Source organism: Pterocles gutturalis, unplaced genomic scaffold, assembly GCF_000699245.1.
Source record: "Pterocles gutturalis isolate BGI_N339 unplaced genomic scaffold, ASM69924v1 scaffold2973, whole genome shotgun sequence".
In the NCBI taxonomy this organism is placed as follows: Eukaryota; Metazoa; Chordata; class Aves; order Pterocliformes; family Pteroclidae; genus Pterocles; species Pterocles gutturalis.
Genome location: NW_010120137.1, coordinates 1 through 25279, shown reverse-complemented (window position 1 = coordinate 25279; position 25279 = coordinate 1). Strand labels below are relative to the sequence as shown.

Genomic DNA, 25279 nt, shown 5'->3' with positions numbered 1-25279 from the left:
TTTAATTATTGTATGGTAGGAACAATTTGTTTTCACTGGTCTCTATTTATATTCTTTCTTTTTACTTTATTTTCTTCAGAGTCTTTTTGAAAGGCTTACTAGTCCTTTTTTGACATTAAAAATAATGAAAATAGCTATGCTAATTTGATAAAACCCTAGTTTTTAATCAGTACTTCACTGTAGTTCGCTGCTTGTCAAGGAGAGGAAAATGCTAGTGCTTTTTTGGTGCAGTGGGCTGGAAACAAAGTAGTAACATCTAGCTCAAGAGTGAGCACTGGTTCTCACAGAATTTCTTTACCTTCATTATACAGAGCCTTTTCACTGTTTGAAAGATTGCCTGGCATTAAATATTACTATGTGAAAACTCTGAACTCAGGTCTCTGGTGTTTTTCGGCCACTGAAACTCCTTTGCTGGCTGCTAATGAGCTGGTAGTGCCTAAGAAATACTCAGGATTGAATTTCATTCTAACGTAAACATTTATAAGCATGAATTAGTTATGGCTTTACCTCAAGCACTGAAAAAGTATAGAATATCTGCCCACTTTCAGCATTCATCCTGCTTATTTCTGTGCACCCTGTGCTGGCAGAAGAATATGATGGCCCACGGTAGCTAGTTCACTTTTTGTGAACATCTGGCATCAGGAAATAAAAAAGCATAAAACACTCCAATGCTTGCTTACATGAATCAATCTGCAACCCGAGCTATGCTGCAAAGAATGGATGCTGGATTAATTTCTGCGAGGGCTGTATCGCGCTCTTATGGAAGACTCAGCAGTTTTCATATGGATTTTTTAAAATGTCACAGGTGATGTGTGTTTCACAAATGATGTTGACTGTGGCGGAGCAGGCTGAAATTACCTGGCACTTAATATCCTTTTTAGGAGTTTTTTTTGTTTGTTTGTTTGTTTTTGTTGGTGTTCTACCACATATCTATTTGGTATGGGGGAACAAAAGGTTTTAATGATTTTATAAGTTGTTCATAAGTCAGATGGCAGATAATTACTAAAGGGAGATACAATGTCTGATGTTTCTTTCAGTCACTGAAGATCTTGTGAGAAGACGTGCAGAACATAACAACTGTGAAATTTTTTCACTGGAAGAAATTTTTTTAGGAAATAGAAAAACTAGAGTATCTTGACAAATGGTGTCGAGATTTAAAAATTCTCTATCTTCAGAATAATCTAATTCCAAAAATTGGTAAGTGTTTTCTGGATATGTTTCTTCTTAAATAGATTTGTATGCATAATTTTGAAATCAGAAAAAAATATTTGCTCTGTTATACTTTAAGGGAATGTAGAGTGAGTAACTACAGAAAAGTTATTTATGGATCTGTTCCTAACAAGGTTTCCTTTCCCTGTCTCCTTAGTAAATTTCTAAGCAGCTCAGAAATTTGCAAGAGAAATTTTAAATGAAAAAGTTAGTACTGAGAAACAAGTCACTAGATTATTAATGTGGAACACCTTTTATTGATTAAAATATCATAAACCAGAATATAACTTAAATATCCTGTCTTTATGGCAAACAGAGAGACAAACAGTTTAGCATACACCATGGACTGTGATATCGTAGGTCTAGCGCTCTTCAGGCTCATTTTTAAATTCAGTTTTTATACAAATGGTATTTTTTGTTAACATTGGAATAATCCTTATTCAGGTAAAATACTTGCTTTTGCGCATAAAGACAACTTTTTACAGCAAAGTCTCAATGCTCTTCCTGCACCACAGAAGGTATAATTTCATATGGTCTACGTTTTGTGGTATAGATTCATGTTTGCTAGACTCTTTACAGAAAGATACAACATCAGGTCTTGGGCTGGAAAAGCTTAGACTCTACAGATAGTATGTAGATAAAAAATGGAAAGTCGTAAGTGCTCAGGAATTATATTAGCGTATTTCTTTTAAGTTCCTTAAGAGGAAGAAAAAAAAATAAAGTTTTAGGGTGAAATTCTGTGCTCAGGAATTGTAGTCAAAGGCTTTAAATCCTCTGGAGGAGCTCATCAGGATCCTCTGAGGGAGTACCTGTGCTGATAACATCTGCTTTTCTTAGAGTGGAGGAATCTACTCCCAGAGAGAATAAGGTTTTTGCAGCTGCTTTATGCGGCTCTGCCCCATCAAAAATGGGACTAAAATAAGTTGTTTTTCTCTCTGTTACTGTGTCCTTCATAAGGCACAAGACTTAATCTCATTTTTTTGTCAACACTCATATCTCCTTTAGGTTAGTACAGTATATCATATTACCATTCACATCTTTGCTTTTTGGACAGAAAATTATTTCGGCAGTTTCATGTCTGAGACATTCAATTTTTATCTTAACTTAATCTAACTGTAGGAGTTGGAAAAGCATGAAACTTCCTACTTCATGTATTCTTGTGTAATGTAACAGCTTTCCAAGATAATGCCTTGGTAACAAATAAAAAAAAAAAAAAATTATGTAAGTAGTGACCAAAAGGATTGCCAGTAGGAGTTGTGTTACAACGTACTGAATTTGAGAGGTAATTCTTCCCAGTGGATACTGACAGGTCCATGCAGAGCACACGGCAGTTCCAAGCGCACTTCAAAATGTCGTAGCCAAATGGTTTATATTGACTCTGTTGGGATGATAATATAAATAGAAAACAACCCACAAGGTACCATTGACTTCAGCACTTGTGTCTCTCACAGCTTCATGTGTACAGACAGCACTGTAAAAGAAGTGCTGTAAGAAAAATGAACAGACAACCTAAGCTGCACAGGTCCTTGCTGTGAAATTAATTTCATTGTCTGTTTATGAATTATGAAGAAAATATCTCTCCAAGGTCTTAGTAATCTAAGTGGTAGGATTCAGGTGACCCAATTTTTAGACATCTATGTCTTAGGCAGTTACTGTAGCCTGTCTTTATAACCAGTGATGGAGAAAAGATACTTTTGAGCATTATTTGGTTCACTGGTTCTAGACAGCCAATTTAAGATAAGACAAATTGCACCTTGAAGAGCCTGTTTCTCTTTATTGATTATAGAGGAGCCCAGACAACTAGCTCAGCTGTAGGCGTGATCTGTGTTGGTTAGATGAAGCTCCCTCTGCTTGAATTTCTTTGTTTGTCTCAGCAGGGACAGTATGTACAGCAGTTAATCGGTGCAGCTTGTGAATTTGTGAGTTAGAGGTAAACTTTATGTCTTGATTGGACAGATTCTCCAGTCAGATCTTTGAAAGATCTGGTGAATGAGGAGGAACTGGTGAACCATGACACAAGTTATGCTATGTATCTTGTCTCAGATTTATGTCTTTGACCTGTCTGTCTTGTATCTCAAATGGTATTCCAATTTTTTCAGACATTTTTGGAACTGATGAAGATGCTTGCTACCCTATTCCCTCTTTATCTCCTTTGTGTACTAAAAAGAGGAAATGCTAGCCACACAACCCCACACATTGTGAACCTGCTAGTTTCAGTATTCATTGTGAAAATAATACAGGTTAGATTCCAGATTAGGAGGCGAGGTGTGTGTGTCTTTGTTTTGTTCATACTGAAGCCATATAAATCCTTATGTGCAAAACTTTTAAAAAGGGGAAAGATGTTTCTTATAGCTAAAAGATCTTTACAAATTAAATTTAAAATAAAGAAGCCAATCTTTTACATATAAATGAATGTAAAAATAATTTTATAACGCTTGAGTAAGTATGGCCTGATCCTTTCTGAGTTTCATGACAAATGGAATGTTTCACCATGCTTTTTGGCCAGTCCTCTTACATTATATACTTGTTCTATGGGTTTGTCATAAAAATGTGTTTATAACATTCCTTATTTATTTTTTACTTTTTAATTTTAATTTGTGTTTTCAGAGCACTTTTGGTTTTGTCTTTTTATTAATATTAGAATATTAATGCCCAGTAATTTGATACATAATCATCTGGTTTGTCCTTTATATTTTTCTCTTTTATTGTTTCTTTGAAGTAAAGTGAGGATGTAAAATGATCATGCCCTTTCCAATGTAGAAAAATGAAATAACAGATCTATGTTTTGTTACAGAAAATGTGGGCAAACTAAAGAAGCTCGAATATTTGAATCTAGCTTTGAACAACATTGAAAGAATTGAAAATCTGGAAGGTCAGATTTTGAACAAACCATTTTGTCTTTTCATATTGAAACACTTAAGTTATGACTTAGTGTAAAAGAGGGTGGAAGCCATGAAGTATGTCCACCAGTAAAGGTACTTTGTTGATACTCAGAAAGAGCCTTTCTGTGTACAGCATTTCAAAAATACTTCTTCGTAGCAAGTGCTTCCTACTCCTGAAGTTTTGTCATTGAACTTTCTTAAAGGTATTTTAACTCACTTTTTGCATAGCCCTCACTGGTGTTGCCAGTTATAGCTCTCTCCTTCAATGATTTACAAAGTGGGAACCCAAATTTTTCATGAAATTGGTATTTCCCTAGTGTAAAGATAAGATAATTTCTTATGCAGGTTAGCTGGAGCGATGTGATTTTTTTTTTTTTTAATGGTATGCAGGCTGTAAAAAGTCTCTCCTACGTAGTGTTTCAGCAGTCATCTTCACTTCAGCAATCAAGTGTCACACACACAAATGTTCTACTCTGCGGACAGGTTGTATTCGCAGACTAGAGTATTTTTAAGGAGATTTTTAGATGATCCTTTTATCTGTCATTGCATGAAGTCCTGTCTGTTTTATCTGTGTTTAATCCTTTATCCTGTCACTGTCATTGCATGTGCAAAGATCTGGCATTTTCCAAGATCAAAATCTGAGACTTAGAGACACCAATAAACACATTCTGTAGTATTTGAATAATTTCTGACTTGATTTATTTGTCTTTTTTGATCCTGATTAGGCCTGTTGCTGAATCTTTAAAATGTCCACCTTGACAAGGGAACAATAAAAAAAAGCTGGTTTGTTTGTTTTGTTTGTTTTGAGTCTTTGTTTTTTTGGGTTTTTTGGGTTTTTTTAAAGTTTACAGGCTGATTCAAGAGGGTGGCTTAAATCAAATAAAAAGTAAGCAAATAGGCTGAACACAAATTTGTAAAAGTTGAAGAAATAGGTAGTACATTACATATTTGGCAATTTGTTGAGAAACTTGCATCTGTTTTCATGCCAGTAAATTTTAAGTTCCTCCATCAGGCTGCATTATTTATTACTGCGATTTGTCATTTACTTAGGAGTCGGAGCCTTTGGGAGCAAGCCTTGGAAAAATTTGGGTTATTTAAATCCCCTTATAAATCATTTTGAGTTGTTTATTTTCTTTCAGCTCCATTATGCATAAAATACTTGCCAAACAGACATGCAAAGGAAAAGAAGTGATTACAACGATGAGCACTGAAGTTGAACTTGCTCTTAGCTAAACTTTTTTACTCTTAGAGTCAAGGTTCATGGACAGATTATAGTAGGAGAGGGTGATAAGTTCTGTATCCAGAATTCCCAGAGCATTTTCTTAGCTAGTTTAGAGTTTCTGTTTATAATGAATTGTTTTGGTTAACAAACAACATTTTCTTACCGGTATTTGCAATTTAACCAGTGATAAAGTATTCACAATGATAGCTGAGCCCACAGAGTGGAAAGCCTCATCTTGACTTGGAGTGAATTTTTAGAAAACTTTATCTTTACACTTGAATAATGTTAGCTAAGATTAACAGCACACAGAAATGAAACCCATAATTGATCCTTCTCTCCTGAAGCAATTAGGCACTTGTTTAGCCATGTGGTGAAGACTCAGTTGAAGAGAGGTAGCAAGGCAATCAGACTGTTAAAACTGAAGTTCGCCTTATCCAGAAATGAAACATTTAATATCTCATCTAATATACAAGCACTGACCACAAAGTTTTGATAGTGATAAAACCGATAATAAGTTTTGATATTTTGTATTTTATTGAGTTTTTTTTCTTTCTATAAATATTGTGACCTCATAAGCTGTCAGTCACTTTCCCTTGTGGCTTGGAAAAGATGTATTCTCATAGGATGAAATTAGTATGCAGACAACAAATGCAGACAGTTTTACATCCAAGTGTGTGCATGTGTATGTTTGTGTTTGTGTGTATGTCATGTGTATGTTTATATTATGGACAAACTGAATTATGTTTTTTTCAAATAGGCTGTGAAGAACTGAAGAAACTTGACCTGACAGCAAATTTCATTGGTGAACTCTCCAGTACTGAATCCCTAAAATATAATATACATCTGAAAGAACTGTTTTTAGTGGGTAACCCATGCACTGAATTTGAAGGTTATAGACAATTTGTGGTAGCAACTCTTCATCAACTAAAAGTAAGATTTTAAAAATTAAATTTATATCCACATCAATAACCAGCATTGTTGACTGAACATCATAATCCCAAACAAAGTAAATGCCTGTGGTAGGAAAACTAGGAGCATTTTTATTACTGCCACAGGAAATTAAATTCTGTTCTGCAGAATAAGTGATTACAGTAAGCAATATGATAATTACTTAGTTCTGTTTTGACTAAACAACACATATTTGTTAACTTTTCTGTCATTTTCATTGGAGATCGTTAAACAAAGTGCAGAAAAAAATGAATACACTGTACAGTTCTGGATTTTTTTCTCCTTTGTTTTTATATGCACAATCTATTTTTAAATTATTTTCATGATTGCAGAAAGCTACCACGGTGTTGGTACCATACCAACAATATATACCAAACCAACAGTGTAAGGCAGTAGAAAGATAGAAAATGATGTAAAAATGCACTATATTGCATTGGCTGTAAATAATAGATAGTTTGAGATGGAGGTTTTGTGCAAGGATGTACTGATGTAATGATTTGCTGCCATTGAAACAGGCAGTTCCATCCCTGCTGTATGCTCCCACAGTTTCCATTGGAGAAGCACAGACACTTGTATAACCTATTAAGAGTAGATTCAACTCACTTAGTTGGCAATAAGCTAACACATAATAAATCATTTTGTAATAGTTTCATGAGCTTTAATCAAGGTCAGACAAATATCAGAAATGGCTGAAGGGACAATCTCTACTACATAGTCTAGTAACACCAACGGAAATTCCTGGAAAACACGAATAGCAACTTACTGTTAATTCTTTTTAATATCGTATAACTTACCTAGTGCTATTGAGCTTTGAAAGGTGTAGTTTTAATTTTATACAGAAGTAATCTATCAAAATTAATCTGTTTAATGGATTTGTTGATTTGAATATGTTTAAAATTCCTCACATATCTATACTGGTTTTTTTCCCTTTGGGAAGTATTTGGATAGTATAGAAATAAAACATTCAGAGAGGATTCAAGCACATCAAAACTATTCAGAAGTGAAACAGAAAATCAGAGAACAGGAACAAGCTTACTTTCTCAGAAGGGCCAGAGAAAAAGAAGAGGCTCAAAGAAGGATGCAAGAAAGAAAAGACAAGAAACAAAAACAAATGGAATCTAAGCTTGGATTTGACAGGTAACAGTGAACAACAATGGTTTCTGAGTCAACATCATTCTTCTCTTTATTAAAAATTCATTTTTTTCTCATTCAATAATTTATATAATTCCACTTAAACCTTTTTGTTTTGTCTTTGTTGTTCTATCAGAATTGTTCCTCCTCATGCATGTTATCTCTAATTAAAAATATAATAACTTACAAACATAATTAATTCCTGACTTTTTGTCATGGTGTACCCCCAGCCAGAAGCTAAGCCCCACACAGCCACTTGCTCACTCACCCTGGTGGGATGGGGTGGACAACCAGAAGAGTAAAAGTGAGAAAAATCATGGGTTGAGATAAAGAGAGTTTAATCAGTAGAGCAAGAGCCACGCACACAAGCAAAGCAAAACAAGAAATTAATTCACTCCTTCCCATGGGCAGGGAGGTGTTCAGCCATCTCCAGGACAGCAGGGCTCCATCACGCATGGTTACTTGGGAAGACAAATGCCATCACTCCAAACATCTCCCACTTCCTTCTTCTTCCCCCAGCTTTATATGCTGAGCATGATGTCATATGGTATGGAATGTGCCTTTGGTCAGTTGGGGTCAGCTGTCCCAGCTGTGTCCCCTCCCAGCGTCTTGTGCACCCCCAGCCTCCTCGCTGGTGGGGTGGGGTGAGGAGCAGAAAAGGCCTTGGCTCTGTGTGAGCACTGCTCAGCAACGGCTAAAATATCCCTGTGTTATCAACACTATTTTCAGCACAATTTCAAAACATAGCCACATACAAGCTACTATGAAGAAAATTAACTCTATCCCAGCCAAAACCAGCATACCTGATGACAGTATAATAGATTTTTTGTCCCAAAACTCCAAGCTAAATTGTCTGGGTGCCAAAATAATGTAATTGATAGCTTCTTTCAGAACAGCTGGATATTTTTACTTATGCTAATGCAGGGGTTCCAGAGGAAGCAGCTGTTCACCCGTAATTTCTTTTCCTTTAGTGTTATTAGATATGAAGACTGAAATGGAATATTGAGGATCATATGAGATGTAAAAAGCTATAGAATGTTGACTTCTGTACTTCTTCCACCTAATATCACTGAGATTATCTAGGTAGTAGAATGATTTTTGTCTGGGGTCATCTACTGCAGTTGCCATCTTCTTATTTTGAATCCAACAGAGACCAAGTTCCATGGAGCTAGCTATGGAACTTTGTCCTCAAAATCACAGCTGTATCATAAATTTAGTTTTGTCTCTACATTGATAGAGAATTTCTGAAGATTACAGAGGCTTAGGGCTAGGGGGAAAAATTATTCAGGTTCTAAGATGGCACTTCAGGAGATGCCTAAGTAAAATGTTGCTACCCTATAAATTCCTAATCTGCTGCTGCCTGCTATTGGCAGTTCTCAAAGAACTTCAGCAATCACATCACATTAAATATCACATGGACTGAATGTTTTGTTTCACCTGAAAGTTGTGGAAGTATCTGAAAATTCTGCTCCCAAAACTAAATCTGTTGAACTATGTATCCAGGTTTTCAGAGGGTTAGGCATAACTATAGTATCACTTCTTACTTAAGTCAGTGTTGAAAAATTATGTTCAAATATGTTTTGTTGATTGATGAAAGAGGCAGAGCAGAGAATGTTGTCCAAATCTGTAAGATACTGTTCTTGGTAGGAATTATACAGCTATTAGTATTGGATTAAAAAATATTATTGCAATAATTTATTAGTAAGTACTGTTACTCTTTCTTCATTTCATTGCGATAATATTCTGTGTGATCTTGTGTAGCCCAGACTCCCTACAGAAGAAAGAAAACCATCAGTCAGAAGGAGAGAGAGGACAAGAAACACAGAGAACAGATGAAGATGATGAAGAAGACAGAAGATTTTGGGAGGAGCCTACACCATATACCCCAGAATCTAGATTAGAAACTCACAGATATATTGAAGAAAAACGGAGAGCTAAAGACAATATAAGGTATGCTTTTGTTTTAATATATTATACGAATCAAGGAAGGGGAAATTTTCAAAGGTACAGAGTAGACATAGGTGACTGCCTCACGTTAAATATTACTGAGAATTGTCATCTTAAATCCCTGTTGCCTGGGCCAATATGCTTATAAAATCTAAATAAAATATTCAGATTGTTCATTTTGTTTTGTTTCATTTTCTAAAATTTATTTATGACACCCTTTATTTTGTTTTTCCTCAAATATAAATGTAATTTCTCTTTTCAACTCCATTTTGTGGACTTTAGAAGTTTCACTTTTCTGTCAACTAACATGTTTCATGTAGTTCGATGTTTGGTATTCTATCTGAAAACATTTATCCGGAGTGCAGGTTGCATTATATAAATGCCCTTCAGGCCATGCTACAAAATTTTTAGCACAAGTGGGTCAGGGCAACCTCCAGTATCAGTACAGGCTGGGGGATGAAGGGGTTGAGAGCAGTCCTGAAGAGAAGGAGTTGGGGGTACTGGTGGATGAGAAGTTGGACATGAGCTGAAAATGTGCACTCACAACCCAGAAATCCAACCATGTCCTGGGCTGCATCAAAAGAAGCGTGACCAGCAGGTTGAGGGAGGTGATTCCCCCCTCTACCCTGCACTTGTGAGACTCTACCTTGAGAACTCTGTCCACCTCTAGAGTCCTCAGCACACAAAAGACATGGACCTGTTGGAGCGAGTCCAGAGCAGGGCCACAGAAATGATCAGATTGCACGAGCACCACCCATATGAGGACAGGCTGAGAGATTTGAGCTTATTTAGCCTGGAGAAGATAAGGCTCCAGGGAGACCTTCTAGCAGCTTTCCAGTACTTAAAGGGGGCCAACAAGAAAGATGGGGACAGACTTTTTAGTAGGGTCTGTTGTGATAGGACAAGAGATAATGGTTTTAAACTAAAAGAGGGTAGATTTAGACTAGATATGAGGAAGAAATTTTTTACAATGAGAGTGGTGAAACACTGGAACAGGTTTCCCAGAGAGGTGGCAGATGGCCCACCTCTGGAAACATTCAAGGTCAGGTTGGACGGGGCTCTGAGCAACCTGATCTAGTTGAAGATGTCCCTGCTCATTGCAGGGGGGCTGGACTAGATAACCTTTAAAGGTCTCTTTGGACCCAAACTATTCTCTGATTCAGTGATTATGTGATTCTAAATGACATTTCAGGCACCTTTTCTATGTGATTTTTTCATACTTTTCATACTTTATCAAAGATGTTCATCCTGAGTGATAAGATTTTTCATGTTATCTATGCTATTTGGCATAGTGAATCTGAAGATGTCTGGCCCCTGAAAAAACTTTCTGAAGTTGCCACTGATTTCACTGACCATGGAGAATTAATGCAGATACCAGCAAAAAAACCTTGTTGCTGCTGGCTTATCAGTTCCACAAACACTGTAAACAATGTCTTCTCTCCCCCACCCCCCCCATTTTTTTTTTCCCCCCTTTTGCTTATATAACAGCATTTGTGCCAGAGATTTTTTCTAGCTGTTATTTTTAAGGGCATTTTTTTTTAGAAGATTTATCAAACCTAAGTATTGAAAAAGTCAGACCTCGGGAACTCTCCAGGAAATACGAAAATCTGCCTAACTTGTTCCTATTATTAATTCAAGGTCTAGCACTTTCCCAGAAGAACTACTGTGAAACCCAGATTCTAGCTAGTTAGAATTCTGCTGTGTTTGGGGTTGCCTTGCTCCAGTCAAAAGCATATGTGTTCCAAACGCTTCCTTCTAAATATTCAAAGAGAGCCTAAATAGCATAATAATAAAGATAGAATAATTCCCTTCTGGATTTTTCTAAATTTCCAAAGCATTTATAGGAGTTAAAAATCCATTCATGGTTCATTTTGTTTTGGTGGTGAGATTTTTTTAGGTGGCATGAGAAAAGTGAGAATGGAAAAGTGCCTTTGACAACTTCAAATCATCCTTGCTGGTGGACAGGAGCTGAAATGTAACTTTAATAAAAGGATATTTATTTTACTATAAAATTGTCATGATGTCAATCAGACCACTGCTAAATTTGAACCTCTCTGTGACGTGTTAGTACACTTTAAATTTTCCAGCTTGGAACATTTGATAGTAAACTGAGCAGCTTTGGCTATTGCCAAATGAGTGAATACTTGCAGTTTTATTCAAAGAAAATTCACACAAGTGTAAAATCAGTTGCAGCAGAAAAGTACACAGCATCTCCTATACCTGCTCCTTGTCAGAACAAGGCCTTTCAGCTCATCTCAGCCCAAAGTTAAACAAGTTATCTTAAACTCTAATGATTATGCAATGTCTGAATTTGCCTTAAAATGGTTTACATGAGCAGACAGATTTAATCTAGAAACAGGTTATTAACAGCTAAGAGGTGTTAGGATATAATTTCCTGAAGCATTCTGAGAACTGCATCTTTAGAACAGTTCACTTGGCATTTAAGTGTCAAGAGTAGGGAATCAGGTGTAGAAACTGCTAGCCTACAAATCCAACATTCAAACTCTGATTTATACCATAGAATAGTATTTAACACCTGGATAGTTGTGAATCTTTCTTAAACAGAAGTTGGTTTTATGTAGTCATGCCAGTATCTCCACTTGAATGTTTTTATTTTTTCTTCAAATCCATTGTATTTATAGATCAAATCTTTTTTCTGTGGGTTTTTTTTTTTCCCTGAAGGTGGTCTAAATCTTACATACTTTATTTCCCTTATTAGTGATTTACCTTTAATGATCTCTTAATCTTGAATTTATACTAAGAAATTGGTTTGGGAACACAAAAAGCAATGTATTGCTGTTGTCTTTTGGAGAAATTGGCTTTTTTTTTTTTTTTTTTTTTTAATATGCCAGCTGAAGTAGCCCTACACACTTAATCACAGAATCATAGAATGGTTAGGGCTGGAAAGGACCTTAGAGATCATCTAGTTCCAACCCGCCTGCTAAGGGTAGGGACAGCTGAAGGGTGGATTAATGCACAGTGATAGTTACAGTGGTCTATTTTTTAAAGAAAACATAGCCATTTTTTACTTAGGTGCAAGCGGATTTTTCTTTTTCATGTTACTAAGATTCCTTACTCTTCCTCTCCTTGCTCGTGATCTAAACATTTGTATAGGAAAATAACAGTACTACAAGTCTTAATGATCTTACAGTGATCTGCTTTGTTTTGGCAGATCGATAAGTTTAAGGTAGCTTGTTTATTGTGCTAAGTGAAAGTCAGATATAGTTTAATTGCTGGTAGCTGGACATGGACAGTGAATATTAGTCTCCATAAGTAACACGTATTGTATTTTTTGAAGGAAGAACACATCAAAAATGTAATAAATGCATCAACAAATAATCTAATGCATGCACTTTGGTCATACTGTGTCCTGTTTTGGTGCTGCTTGTAATCTTTTGACCATTAAAATTCTTTTTACTTGTGCAGAATAATGAATGATAGACATGCTATTTAGAGATATGCCAAGCATTTGTTCAGTAAAAGTAATTAAGTGAGCATGAAGAAATAATGTCTTTAGAATTGCTTGGACATACATCAAATCAGTTAACAGTGCTGATGTCTCGTGATTAGTATGACCATTCATAAGTAGAAGAATGTCTCATTTCATGTTTAAGTAATCCACTGATTTATTAATATAAACCAGACAAATTTGATATATTCCTGTTTGATAATGGACATTGTGACATGCAGAGGAAGTTATTATCAATGTGAGACGTGACATTACAAATAATTTTCTCATCTTTAGATGATGTTTTAATGGGCAATTGGACATGTGATATAACCTGTTTTGTTCCTGAAATGAGCTGTATCCTTAACATCAAATACCAGATAATTCTTACTTTTTGCCACCCTCTTCTTTCTTTTTCTTGCTATTAAACATAAGATACCAGAATATGAAATTATAAAATATTTTTCTTTCTGTTTTGTTAAGGGAAACAAAAAAGAGAGAGAAGCCTCTTCAGACATTGGTCACTGCAGAAGGAAGAGTCCTGAATGTGAATGCACCTAAGTATGTAAGGCTAAGAGGTTCAACAGTCCAACCTATTTATAGTTGATTTGGGCAACTGTTTCAAGATATGTGACAATAGAAAAATAAGAGGGCTGACAAATTCTCATTGCAGTATTATATTGCTGGTGGGGAAACTGACTTCTAAAATTATATTCTAATGCTGGAAAAAATAGTTAGTTTTATGTGGGTAAAGTGTTGAAGCCTGTTTAATTTAACATCTTGGTCTTTGATGATTGAAGAATTGTTTTTCTATAAAAGATATAAGATGTTTTACTATTTTCCCTTCTATGGTAAAGGCTCTCTTTCTTTGAGAAAAAATTTAACCAGTTTTACTATTGAAGATAAATGTGTATGAGTAGCCACTTTAAATGCAGAAAAATACCTCCAAGTAATATTTCTGGACAAAATCATTCTGTCCTCTGATGGCAGATATAAAACTGGCAGAACTGGGAAGGACATGTAATTCAATTTCCGTGGGGAAGTCTCTTGTATTTTATTGTTGACCAAGGCACCTGGGTATTCAAGTGTTTTGGAATGAGTTTCCAGGGATATCAATATGTGTTACCATTGGTTTCACTTGAACCAAGCATTCCTTTTCTAAGGGAAAAAAGGAGACAGAGGGTGCAAACATTGTTTCCTTATAAATGGCTCCCCAAAGGGCATCCTACAGTGGCCTATGAAGGGCCACTTGTCTGCTGTCCTCTGAACAAGTTTTTCCATCTTAAGACTGACTTAGCTGTAAAATCAAAGCTAAGGGCATGCTTATCATTACCATGAAGAATGCTTTCTAAATCTTGGAAATTCACAAATGCCATGCACATTCAAGGGACTTGAAAAACTACATTATAGGATCATTGCATAATTTTCAGTGGTATGGGGAAAATTAAAGGTAGTGTCAGAAGAGTGTTTATTCCATCTGTACCAGAAGATATTTACCATCGTATAGATGTACTTTTTTGTAAGAACGTGTTGCCTGAAAAAAAAAAATTCTAGTTCAAAGAAGACAAGTCTAAAATAGTTTAGATTTTGTGTTAATGGAATTTGATTATGCTTCTAAAAAGCAGAGACATTTAGAATAAAGCTGTAGCTCTCTTTTTAGAAGAAACACAGCATCCTAGAGTTCACTGTAGGTAGCAGTCCTGTTTGTGTCACCCCAGTTTTCTGGATTAGAATTTAGTCTGGGGATGTTCCCGGGTAAAGCCAGATCAATGAGCAGTCTTTGTCATGGCTTCAACAAGAATATCACAGCTCTCCAGTGCAATCTGGCAGTGTATTGGAGAGACATAAATAGATACAAGGTGTTCTACAAAATTTTTGCTTCAGTGCAGAAGTTTCTCTGATGTTCTTTTGGAATGTTAGGAAGAGGAATGGCTGGAATTCTCTTCCTCAGTTTTGATTAAAGCTTCCCCCTAGAAAATTTTATAATTCTTTTATCTTTTTTACCCTTCATGTTTTAGTGAATTCTCAAAATTTGTGATGCAGTAACAGAACAAAGCTGTTTTGTATTCTTTGCAATTTTCCATTAAAAATGACCCATAAAGTAAAAGCTCCATAAGCTTTCTTGCAAGTTGACTTTGTAGGAATACAGGAGAGCAAAAAGTTGAAAAGTATATCTGGCAAACATTTTTATTGCTGAAAAAATGCATCATCTATACTGTTAACATTTGGGCTTCTTTCTGTTATCTGAACCCAAAGTATCGAAGTATTTTAATGTCACTGAAATATTCCAGATAAATTACATTAAGCAAACCCTTCTCATTTTATACCAATAACTAATGTATAAAAATCTTATAATTTGTAGGTGGGTTTTATTCTGTTTTTTCTCCACTTTAATACATGGGAAATGTTTGTCTAAATCAGCAGAACTTGTAAATCTAGACTAGATCTCCTTGCAATTGTAGTAATAGATGTTGTTTTCAATTTATAATTGTTAAGATTCTTTTACAATTCTAAGAACTCAGCCAGCAGATCACAAACATGCAGCTAATACAATCTGCAGTCTCATTTTCAACAAATACTATAAAGCTTGTGGAATCAAGGATATTGTGCAGATCATGTTTTATTTTCAAAATACACAGGCATATATTTATACTGTAGGAAAATTATTTGCTATGAACAAAGATGCAATTTTTTTAATATATATGATAACTTTAGAATTACCAAGTTCCAGGGCTTTCATACTTTTCACGAACTGATTTCTCTATGCAGCTGTTAATAGCACAGGCAGATTTCACCAGCAGATGTCTCTCTTTCTGCATTGACAGACTGATCTTAATTTTAACTGACCTTCAGCAGTATTTTTTGTTGTTGTTTCTTGTGAGTTGGGTGGGGAGAACAGAAAATAAATGTAACAATGACTTAGGTTCAAATACCAGTATTATTTTCTGTTCATGAGGAAAATTGCAACTGTTTCTAAAATGATCATGTGGCATATTGTCTAAATGGTATTTGTATTCACCTGGTATTGCTGGCAGTTGAATTTGAAGTATGCTGTAATGTTTGCTTATTCACTCTAACTGTATTTATCCTGGAGATGTCTCTTGTCATTGTTACCAGGCTTCATTTCTCTTTGAAAGATGATGAAGAAAACAACCAGATCATCTTGGATCTTGCTGTTTACAGGTCAGGATTTTTTTTTTCTCTTATTTTTTGCCATTCTTGAGGTTTAATACACAGTGTTTCAAATATGCTCCTCTCTGTAATGGGGACTTTTCAGGAGTAAAACAAATAACATGGAGGATAATCAAATCAGTCTTGAAGCCTGTGCCAAAGAAATGAAATTGAATAAACCAAAGGCCTTTAAGGCTGTTCTGTTACTCCTCAGTGAGGACTGTGTCTAACAGTCCTTTTTGGAATTGATGTTTTCTGCAGTCCACAGGAAGGTTTCTACCACACCTGTCCTTTTATACTTATGTAAATTCTTTTCCATTCTTCATTTGCAGATTAGGGTTGAGGGAATGGGGGTTTTTTGCACATTCTCTGGCCCTAGAAATGCTCTAGTATAGCTCATGCCCTTGTGAAATTCTCCTCGCAAAACAAAGTGGAGTAGCCTTGTCCTACTTTCGTTGCTTGCCAGAAAGAGTTCATGGCCCATACTATTTCCTGAACTGTATGAGGGGATTGCCTGGAAGAAATTTGGTTGAACCAGGCCAAAATATGACAAGGAAATATGATAACTATTTGATACTATATATTGGTAAGCAGTACAGTCGCCTTACCCGCACATCAGGAAGGGGTTGGAAACCCACAAGCTTATTTATCCATAAGAGGAACCTGTTAGAATAAAGCTTGCACTAGTTTTATAGCGTGGAAACACTACTCAAGCCAGATGTTCTTTCCTTAAAGCTCATTAATTTGCCTCAAAAGAGGGCTGCTCCATGTTTCTGAATTATAAGAATTAGGTTTTTCTGGAGCTGCAGAAAATCTGTTCACATGCAATAAAATGTTGGATATATTGTAATATTCTGTGCTCACTTGTAAGAAATGCAGACTAAAAGGTTTGAAAAAATCACCTGAGAAGTAACGTTACAAAGAAGGGAAATAGGGAATACATACTTGCGCATTCACTGGTACATTACAGGAACATGAGCGTATGTGTCATATGATGAAGAGCAAATGTTAAAGTGGAGCTTTTACAGGTCAGAAATTTTGTTTGACAGTACTGAAATGTAAAAGTACTGTGTTTTCTGGGAATGTAAAGTATTTCTGTTCATTGTTTTCCTGCAAATTCTGTGCAAAAAAAAGAAAGAACTCTTATTATAAATTTATTAGTTAAGCTTTCATAAAGAAAAGCAACAAAATACTTTTACAATTTTAAATAGCAAATCGATTAATTTTCATATTAATGTAAAACACTAAACCAGTAGAAGAAAGATATTTTAATTTTCTACAAAGATTTTGAATTCTTGTAGTTATACAATACCTGATGTGGTGGACAGAATTTAGACGTTATTTTAATTGACATTTGGTGAACACACAGTAAGATCATGTTTTTCTTCCAAAGACATTAAATCCTGATAGTATTTCACACAACTTAATGCCTGAAATTGAAGTTTGTAGTTTTTAAACTGTGAAATTATAATTTAAGAGCAATATGGTTTGCACTGCTTATTTACTGGCCTGTATTGTAGATTGATTCATTTATTTATATTTCATTCTGAAGACATTTGGACACTTCTCTGCTTGATGTTGATATCCAGCCAACTTACATACGAGTACTGGTGAAGGGGAAGGTTAGTGTTTTCTTACTACATTAATTCCAAATCAAGAGTTAATGCTTACCATAGTTATTCAGTGGACTCTGGATCTGACTTTTATGAGTTGCCAACCATGCACACCTATGCAGAAAAAATGTTCTTTCATACTTGCATTATTTTGGACTACACATAAACTGTGGAGGTCCTAACCAGAAGATGTGCAAAGTCTCAAATGAAATTTCACTCTCTCTTTCTCTCCTTCTCTCTTCTTATTCTCCCCACACAGTGTATTATAATTCACTTAAGAAGAGAGCTTGCTGGTTGCCCTAGGCTAGAATTTAGCAATTTCACAATCTGGAATTTATATCTGACAGAAACAAATGCATGTATATTCTTTTGAAAGGGCATTTAAAATGTCATTCCACTTTTTTTCTCTTCTCGGTGGTTTTAACTTTATCATTTTATATTTAAAAAAAATTCAAGGTACTTAGCCAGCAAACTAAAATCCCCAATTTTGATGTTACCAGTTGCATAAACAAAACTTCAGGATTACTTTACATCTAAAATAGACTGGATAATCTTTCTCATTTAATCGCTAGTATAAGTCAAGCATAATTTTATAACCTTCTTTAGAAATGTCACTTCAGGAATGACAGCAATTCAGGAACATACATATGACTATACTTGTAAGTAAAAGCTGTTTAGCATGCTAATCTTTTATTAGGATTAGTAATGCTACATATAAAGTGAGAGGATTTAGACCTATATTGTCCTTAAGATCAAAGGATGTGATAGTGATGTTTCTGCATGTGTTCTGTCCAGGTCAAAGCAAAAAAACAAAACAAAACAAAACAAAAAAAACACCAAAAAAAAGATATTTTAGCATTATATACTCCAATCCCATATTTTCTCACAGCCATTTCAGCTTGTGCTCCCTGAGGAAGTGAAGCCAGACAGCAGCTCTGCTAAAAGATCACAAACAACTGGTCATTTGGTTGTCAGCATGCCAAAGGTAAGTAAAATAATCTGAGGAGGCATCATACAAAGTTACTTAAAATGTTGTGAGTGCTTTGGGAATGTTTATGAGTTACAGGTAGCCTCTGGCTAGCTAAAATTATTCAGTCTAACCTTCCCCATCAGGATGTATTTTCCAAAGAAGGAATATTCCAGAAAGACAATTTAATCATAGAGCCAAACTTTAGGATTTAAAATCCCTTTAAAGGAATGTTTTGAAAATCAGTATTAATAAAACTATTTATATTTCCTTTATTTGCAACAAAACCAGCTTTTTGTATACTAAAAGAGACTCTGCAAAACATGCAGTATTGTGCAAATGTGTAAGATGATGGATTTTTTAAATAACTGAAAATAAGCAACTTACCTGTCTTTCCCCCTGTGAAATAATAAAAGCAAAACAATTTTTCAACATTTGTGTGGTACACACGTGTATGAAGATTACATTTTTGTTCAAGGACAGGGATTATATTGTACTGTCAAATCTCAGGTGATAAGAAGAGCTGCTTAATTCATATTCCCTTCATGTTCTCCCTGGCTGGAAAGAACCCACTGGACCAGGTTTATGTAATGATAGAGGAAGAAGGTTGTGTCAACATGGTGTTTCAACTGAAAAATGCTGCACAGCAGTCTCTTGTACTTAAAGAAGCCTGGGTAGAAGTCATATTCCCCTAATATTCCTAACTCTGCGCTCTCCTATCTCACCTGTGCTCTAATGTTAGCCTGCATGGTGTCATGCTGATCAAGATTCAAGTCAATCGAGAATTCTGCTGGCAAGTAAAAACAAATAGGTTTAAAGTGTGTTTTGTATTCCCTCTCTTCCCTGCCCAGCCCTGTTCTTACATTGTAACTGATGGGTATGTCCACTTTATTTCCTCTCCACTGTGTGTCTTCCTATGGTTTCAAGTAAATGTAACTTGTATACTGGATAACTAAGTGGTATTTTGATTTGTGGGATGACATAATGAGTAGACGAGGTAGAATCGAAGCTGGAATCAGGACATCTCCTACTCATTCCCACATTCCCCGTGCCAAAAAATTAGAGAATAGAGAAGGAATGACCAGTAAGGATGAACAGTCAAAGACATGGATGTCAGCTTGCCTTACTGAGGTCGGCAGTGAGAGAAGTAACAGGTGGCCAGCCAGCAGCCAGTGGAAGTTTAAGGGTTGTTAGAGCCTAACTACAGGGAAGACACAGCAGTGTGTACCCGAACAGAAGACAGATAGCAGAGGGAATCTGAGGGGCAGAGGTATCTTCAGGTTTTGGGCATAATTCTTGGGATGCTGGCAGAAGCAGGAGGGCACTTAAGGCGGACTTGATGCCAACTGGTGTAAGACTAGGTTCTTGGACCTGCAGGAAGAGAAAAGATTGATTGAAGGGCTTGGAGCAGGCAGGGAGCTGGAAGTTTTTAGAAGGTAGAGTTCTGGAGGTGAGAATGGATTATATGGTGGGGTTCTGGGAGCTGTGGGAGAGGTTAATCAATGTCAGCGTCATATTTTTTGTCATTATACCTTTGGAAGATTAGGCTGCTTTTAAGGCCTCTAGGACTACATCATATATTTTTGGCTTTCAGAAATAGGGTCACCCTGTCCAAGGGTAGTTATAGGAAAAAGGAAATTCTTGGTGGTCCAGCCCTACCCTTATGGCCTCTAGTAAGTTTCTCTGCTGTGTAGGAGCAGTGGGACAGGGTGCTACGTATTCATCTACCATGATATATCCATTACAGCATTTTCGTCTCAAGGATGAACCATCAGCTGCTATTTGGGGTCATTTCTTTCTCTTTGTGCTCTTTTGACAAAGAAAGCTAATTTTATCCTGGGGTGCACTAGGAGTGTTGTCAGCAGGTTCGGGGAGGCAATTGGTCCCCTCTGTTCAGCATTGGTGAGACACACTTGGGACGTGGACATATTGGAGAGAATCCAGCAAAGGGCCACAAAGGTGATTGAGGGAATGGAGCATCTCTTCCATGAGGAAAGGCTGAGAGAGCTGGGACTGTTCAGCCTGGAGAAGAGAAGGCTCAAGGGGATCTTATCAGTACATATAAATACCCAAAGGGAGGGTGCAAAGAGGATGGAGCCAAGGGTGCCCTGTGACAGGACCACAGACAATGGGCACAGGCTGAAACACAGGAGGTTTCCTCTGAACATCAGAAAACACTTTTTTACTGTTGCCCAGGGAGTTTGTGGAGTCTCCACCCCTGGAGATTTTCAAAAGCTGTCTGGTCATAGTCCTAGACAACCAGCTCTAGGCAGCCTGCTTGAGCAGGGGGCTGTACCAGATGACCTCCAGAGGTTCCTTCCAATCTCAACCGTTCTGGGAGTCTGAGATCCTGTAAACTTCATGGATTTACTGATCAAAGAAAGACTTGTGCTACTTCACAGCAATTGCATGTAGCTGATACAAATGTATTGTTCTTTGTTGTATATTAGTCAGAAAATCTGTTCCCGTACCTCAGGACTAAATTAGAGTGCACAAGTTATATTTCTGGGATACATATCCTTTTCAGATGCTCTCTATCCATACAAATATAGTAAGCAAAGTATAATGAATAAGGATTAGCAACAACTGGAAGGCCAATAGGTATTTTTCTTCCAGAGCATTATGGCTGAGGTTATCGACAATGCTTGAGAATACTAATTTGAGATCATCAATTTAATGTGAATTCCTTTTAGTAAGATAATGGGAAGAACAGAGTTCATGCAACTTCTTGCAGGCTGTATCAGTGATAAGACAAGCCTAATGAATATATTCCACTATATTTAACCTTTTTGTTCCTGATAAACAATTATTATAAAAATAAAATTATTTGCAACTAGATGAATGACCTAGCATATTCCTTAGGTAGCTGAAATGTTAAAAATGCTATTAACCTAAAAATAGTCTCATATAATTGCTTCTTGCAATGCTATCCTGAAAAGATCTTTCTTGTCTGTAACAGAACAGAACGTTAACTGCATTCAGTGTTTTTCACTTGCTTTGGTGCATTTCTGATCAGGTTACTAAACCCTTCACCATTCATCTTCCAGCCCATTCATAGTTCCCTAGCCTTTGAAATGAAAAACAAAACCTCTTTCCTTACCTCTCTGATGACCTTGTCATACCATGGATGTTGGAGATAGTAAATTCCACATGAAGTAAAAGAAAGCAAATAATTTTCACTTTCTTTTCTGGAAACATTTTTCCTAAATGTACTATTTCCTGCATAGCAAATCACTGCAGAATAGGTGTCTTGCTAAGGTAGTGTCTAGCAACCTTTTTTGGAAGGTCATCAAAACAAACTGAAGAACACAACATTCAGTGAAATGATATAGTGACAATTTAAAGTGTAGTGTTTATACTATATGAGTAAGGAGTTGATAGTGACTACATTGTACATGCTTCATTTTCTGGGAAAAACATTTGTGACATGAAGCTTTTCAAACTTTGGACCTCTGTGCCCTGACAATGTCATCTTTGCAGATTATGCAGGAAAAATAAAAACTGATAGTTTCTTTAATAAACTTTGACCAAAATTGGCATATTAAATCAGTGATTTTGTAAATTGTCATCAGCAGACTACACCAATAGCATTTTAATTAATGTCTGAGAAAAGGCATCAAAACCCAATGTTATTAGCAAGCAGTTTTTATTGAGGGTTCTGAGACGTCCCATGTCATGTTTCAAAACTTCACTTTCCTTATTTTAGTGAATCTGAGGACTTTTTGATTAATTCTTTATTATATAAGCAGTCACAAATGAGTTCTGACAGCTCTTTATTGCCTGGGCCTTCAAATGCATTTAGAAATGTAAAGATCAATGACAGTTAGATTCCCTAATTAATTTAAAAACAGGAATGGTATATATTATGCATGTCAGTGTAAAGGTTATTTGATACTATTTCTTTATATAATTCTCACTTATCTAGGTATGGTAAATGCAGTGATATTTCATTACCATCAAAGGCATGTGGAGACATACAGGTGTGGAACCCTAGAAATCTATTCATCCTTCAGAAAAAAATGTGTTTCAGGGAAACTTTATTAGTCAGTGGAATTCCTGGTGGAGAAGAAGAAAGTCACTGTAGGAATATGGACTGAAAAGATGACTCAGCTTAAAAATTTTGTTTTTACAAATTCCTTCTGTTTTCTCAAATATATTCTATTTAACACATCCATTTCTAGAATTCTCTGATAATGATCTTAAAAGAGGTCTCCTTTCTGTTTTCTGATTAATGCAATTATTAGAAATAGTTTCATAGAATAGCTCTCAGAAGGCTTCATTATATTAATCTAGTCTGTCTCCCTGTGCACCACAGGCTTTACATTTCATAGAGTTATCTTTCTATTGAGCCCAAAGTCTTATTTTTTTGGCCAGTTGAAGCTATGGCAGTTCTGTTTTCCAGAACAGTTATCCTCACTTGATCACCGTCACTAAGAGATGGACAGTCAGCTGCTGGCTTGGTGAAACTCACATACCATTGTTGCATATGGAGTTGTGTTTCAAATAGAAGAAAAATTAGACTATCACATTTTTTTCTTGAACAGAGGTAGGAGGACATCTTTTGAGCAGAACAGATTTTATGTCAAGCAATATTTGATAATTGATAATAAAAGTTGTAGTAGCCAAATCCTTACCCTTGCCCAAGTTCCAGGATCACTTCTTGTTAAGGAAGCTTTTTCTGTTTGTTGCAGAATCAGCAAATTTCCTCACCATCCTTGATGATGTGCTCTGAGGTCAAAGAAAGGAACATTAGTGTCAAGGGAATGAATTTCTGTTAAAATAAAGGGATTCCTGAGAAGAGAGGGAAGTTCCAAAGAAACTGACTTTCGTTTACCAGGGTATTTACAGAATCAGGGGGGGATCAGCCACTTGAAGATGTATTTCAGAAATGAATGACAGATGGTGCAGGCTCTGTCTTATTTCTTGTTGATTTTAGAAAGGAGACTTTAAATTCACTAGGCTTCTGGAACAGACTCCTTTCAAATCAATTGCACTAAGAAATAGTCAATTAAATGAACTATTTGTTATAGTTCCTGTTCTTCTCCTTCCTTTCAAATGCTTAAGGGGTCCCTCTCCCATGGTGCTATTAAGAAGGGAAAGGTACTCTTTTGCCATGAGATACTCTTGGGTCAATAACACATCTTCAAAAAAAAATGGTGATGGACATGTTGTCTCTGAGAAGGGGAATTCACTTGGAATTTGAACTTGAGATTCTGTTTTAACAAAAGAGCTGAGGGAATTTGGGGTCATTTGTCCCTTTTATAAAGAGTAAGAATAATTCCAGACTGCAGCAAATTCTTTAATAAAAGTATTTGAGCTAGCACATGGATGCCAGAGCTGAAATGCAAGTGAGATGCACATCATGAACCAGTTAGTTAGCTATGGAGAAAATCAGTAATGTGCATTATTAACATGGTACTAAACAAGACAGCACATCTTTAAATACAAATAGAGGTATATCTTTAAATATTTTATATACATGTATTTGAATATAATTTATTCAGATAATCTGGTTAAAATGCCTATGCGTGTGTTCCATGCTGAGTGAAGAGTGTTAAAATATAGTAGAAAGAGTAAATGTCACGAGAGAAAATTTGTTCAGACCCTCTTAATTTTTCTGGGTTTGGGAGATTATTTAAATGCTTGTGAGCATGAATCTCAACTTTTATGAGAATTATTTTTCTGTCTATTTTTATTTTAGGCTAAAGAAATAATCCTGGCTAAGCAAAAAGTATCAGCTTCAATTAAACATTCTGACTGCAATGCACTGCAAAAAAATGCAAGAAGGTAATTCCTTTTTTTTCTTTTACATTAGTTTTACTTTTTGTCTGTGTGTTATTCACATGCCAGAATATATGCTTCTTATTATGTTATTGTTGAAAGTATGAAAATATTGATTTGTATATAATAAAACTATGTCTCAAAGCTTTAGACTACTAGCCTGTCTGCTGCTGTTTATAAAGTGATCTGCTCCAATAGCAGAGCCAAAAAGCACTTATTTCTGTCTGTTGGTTTGGTTTCATCAGCTCATTCAGATTATTAAACTGCTATATACTAAACCTAATTCACGTACTGAGAATTGCCTCTGCAGAGCTTCTTGCTGTGTAACCCAAGTCTGAAAGCCATTTAGAAGGCAATGATTTTGAATCTCTCTCATTAATGTATTTGCTTACTGGTATACAGGTTGAACTGCTGCACTAATAAGTAGGTTAAAAAAACAATTCTGTAAGGTTTTATAACATAGATCCATCCTATTAAATGTGATGTAACCTCCAACTCTTGAAATCTTGCAGCTGGTAACTGCCAGAAGCAAGCGATCCATCCTATTAAATGTGATGTAACCTCAAACTCTTGAAATCTTGTAGCTGGTAACTGCCAGAAGCAAGTATATATCAGCGATGCACTTGTGCCAGTTTTGGCTGGGATAGAGTTAATTTTCTTTACAGTACCTAGTATGAAGCTATGGCTTGGATTTGTGCTGAAAACAGTGTTGGTAACACACTGGTGTTTCAGTTGTTGCCAAGCAATGCTTATTTTAAGGCAATGACTTTTTCAGGTTCTCATGCTACCCCTGCCCTCCCAGCTTTTCCTGGGACCCAAACTGGCCAAATGGATATTCCGTACCATAAAATGTCATGCTTAGTATATAAGCTAGAGGAGTTGGCTGGGGGGTGTGATTGATGCTCGGGGACTGGCTGGATATTGGTTGGTGGGTGGTGAGCAGTTGTATCACTTGTTTTT

General features: G+C 36.0%; 1 protein-coding gene across 1 annotated transcript; it reads left to right on the top strand.

Annotated features, from left to right (window-relative positions):
- Positions 1 to 1037: 1037 nt before the first annotated feature.
- LOC104460932 (protein tilB homolog) lies at positions 1038 to 24323 on the top strand (the record flags this gene model as incomplete). Its single annotated transcript, XM_010076764.1, is given in 11 exon segments — positions 1038 to 1110; positions 1112 to 1197; positions 4004 to 4081; positions 6071 to 6243; positions 7199 to 7398; positions 9154 to 9342; positions 13271 to 13348; positions 15905 to 15970; positions 17511 to 17580; positions 18461 to 18556; positions 24240 to 24323. Coding segments are annotated over 11 exon segments (1193 nt in total), but the record flags the coding sequence as incomplete, so codon positions are not given.
- Between the last annotated feature and the right edge of the window lie 956 nt (positions 24324 to 25279).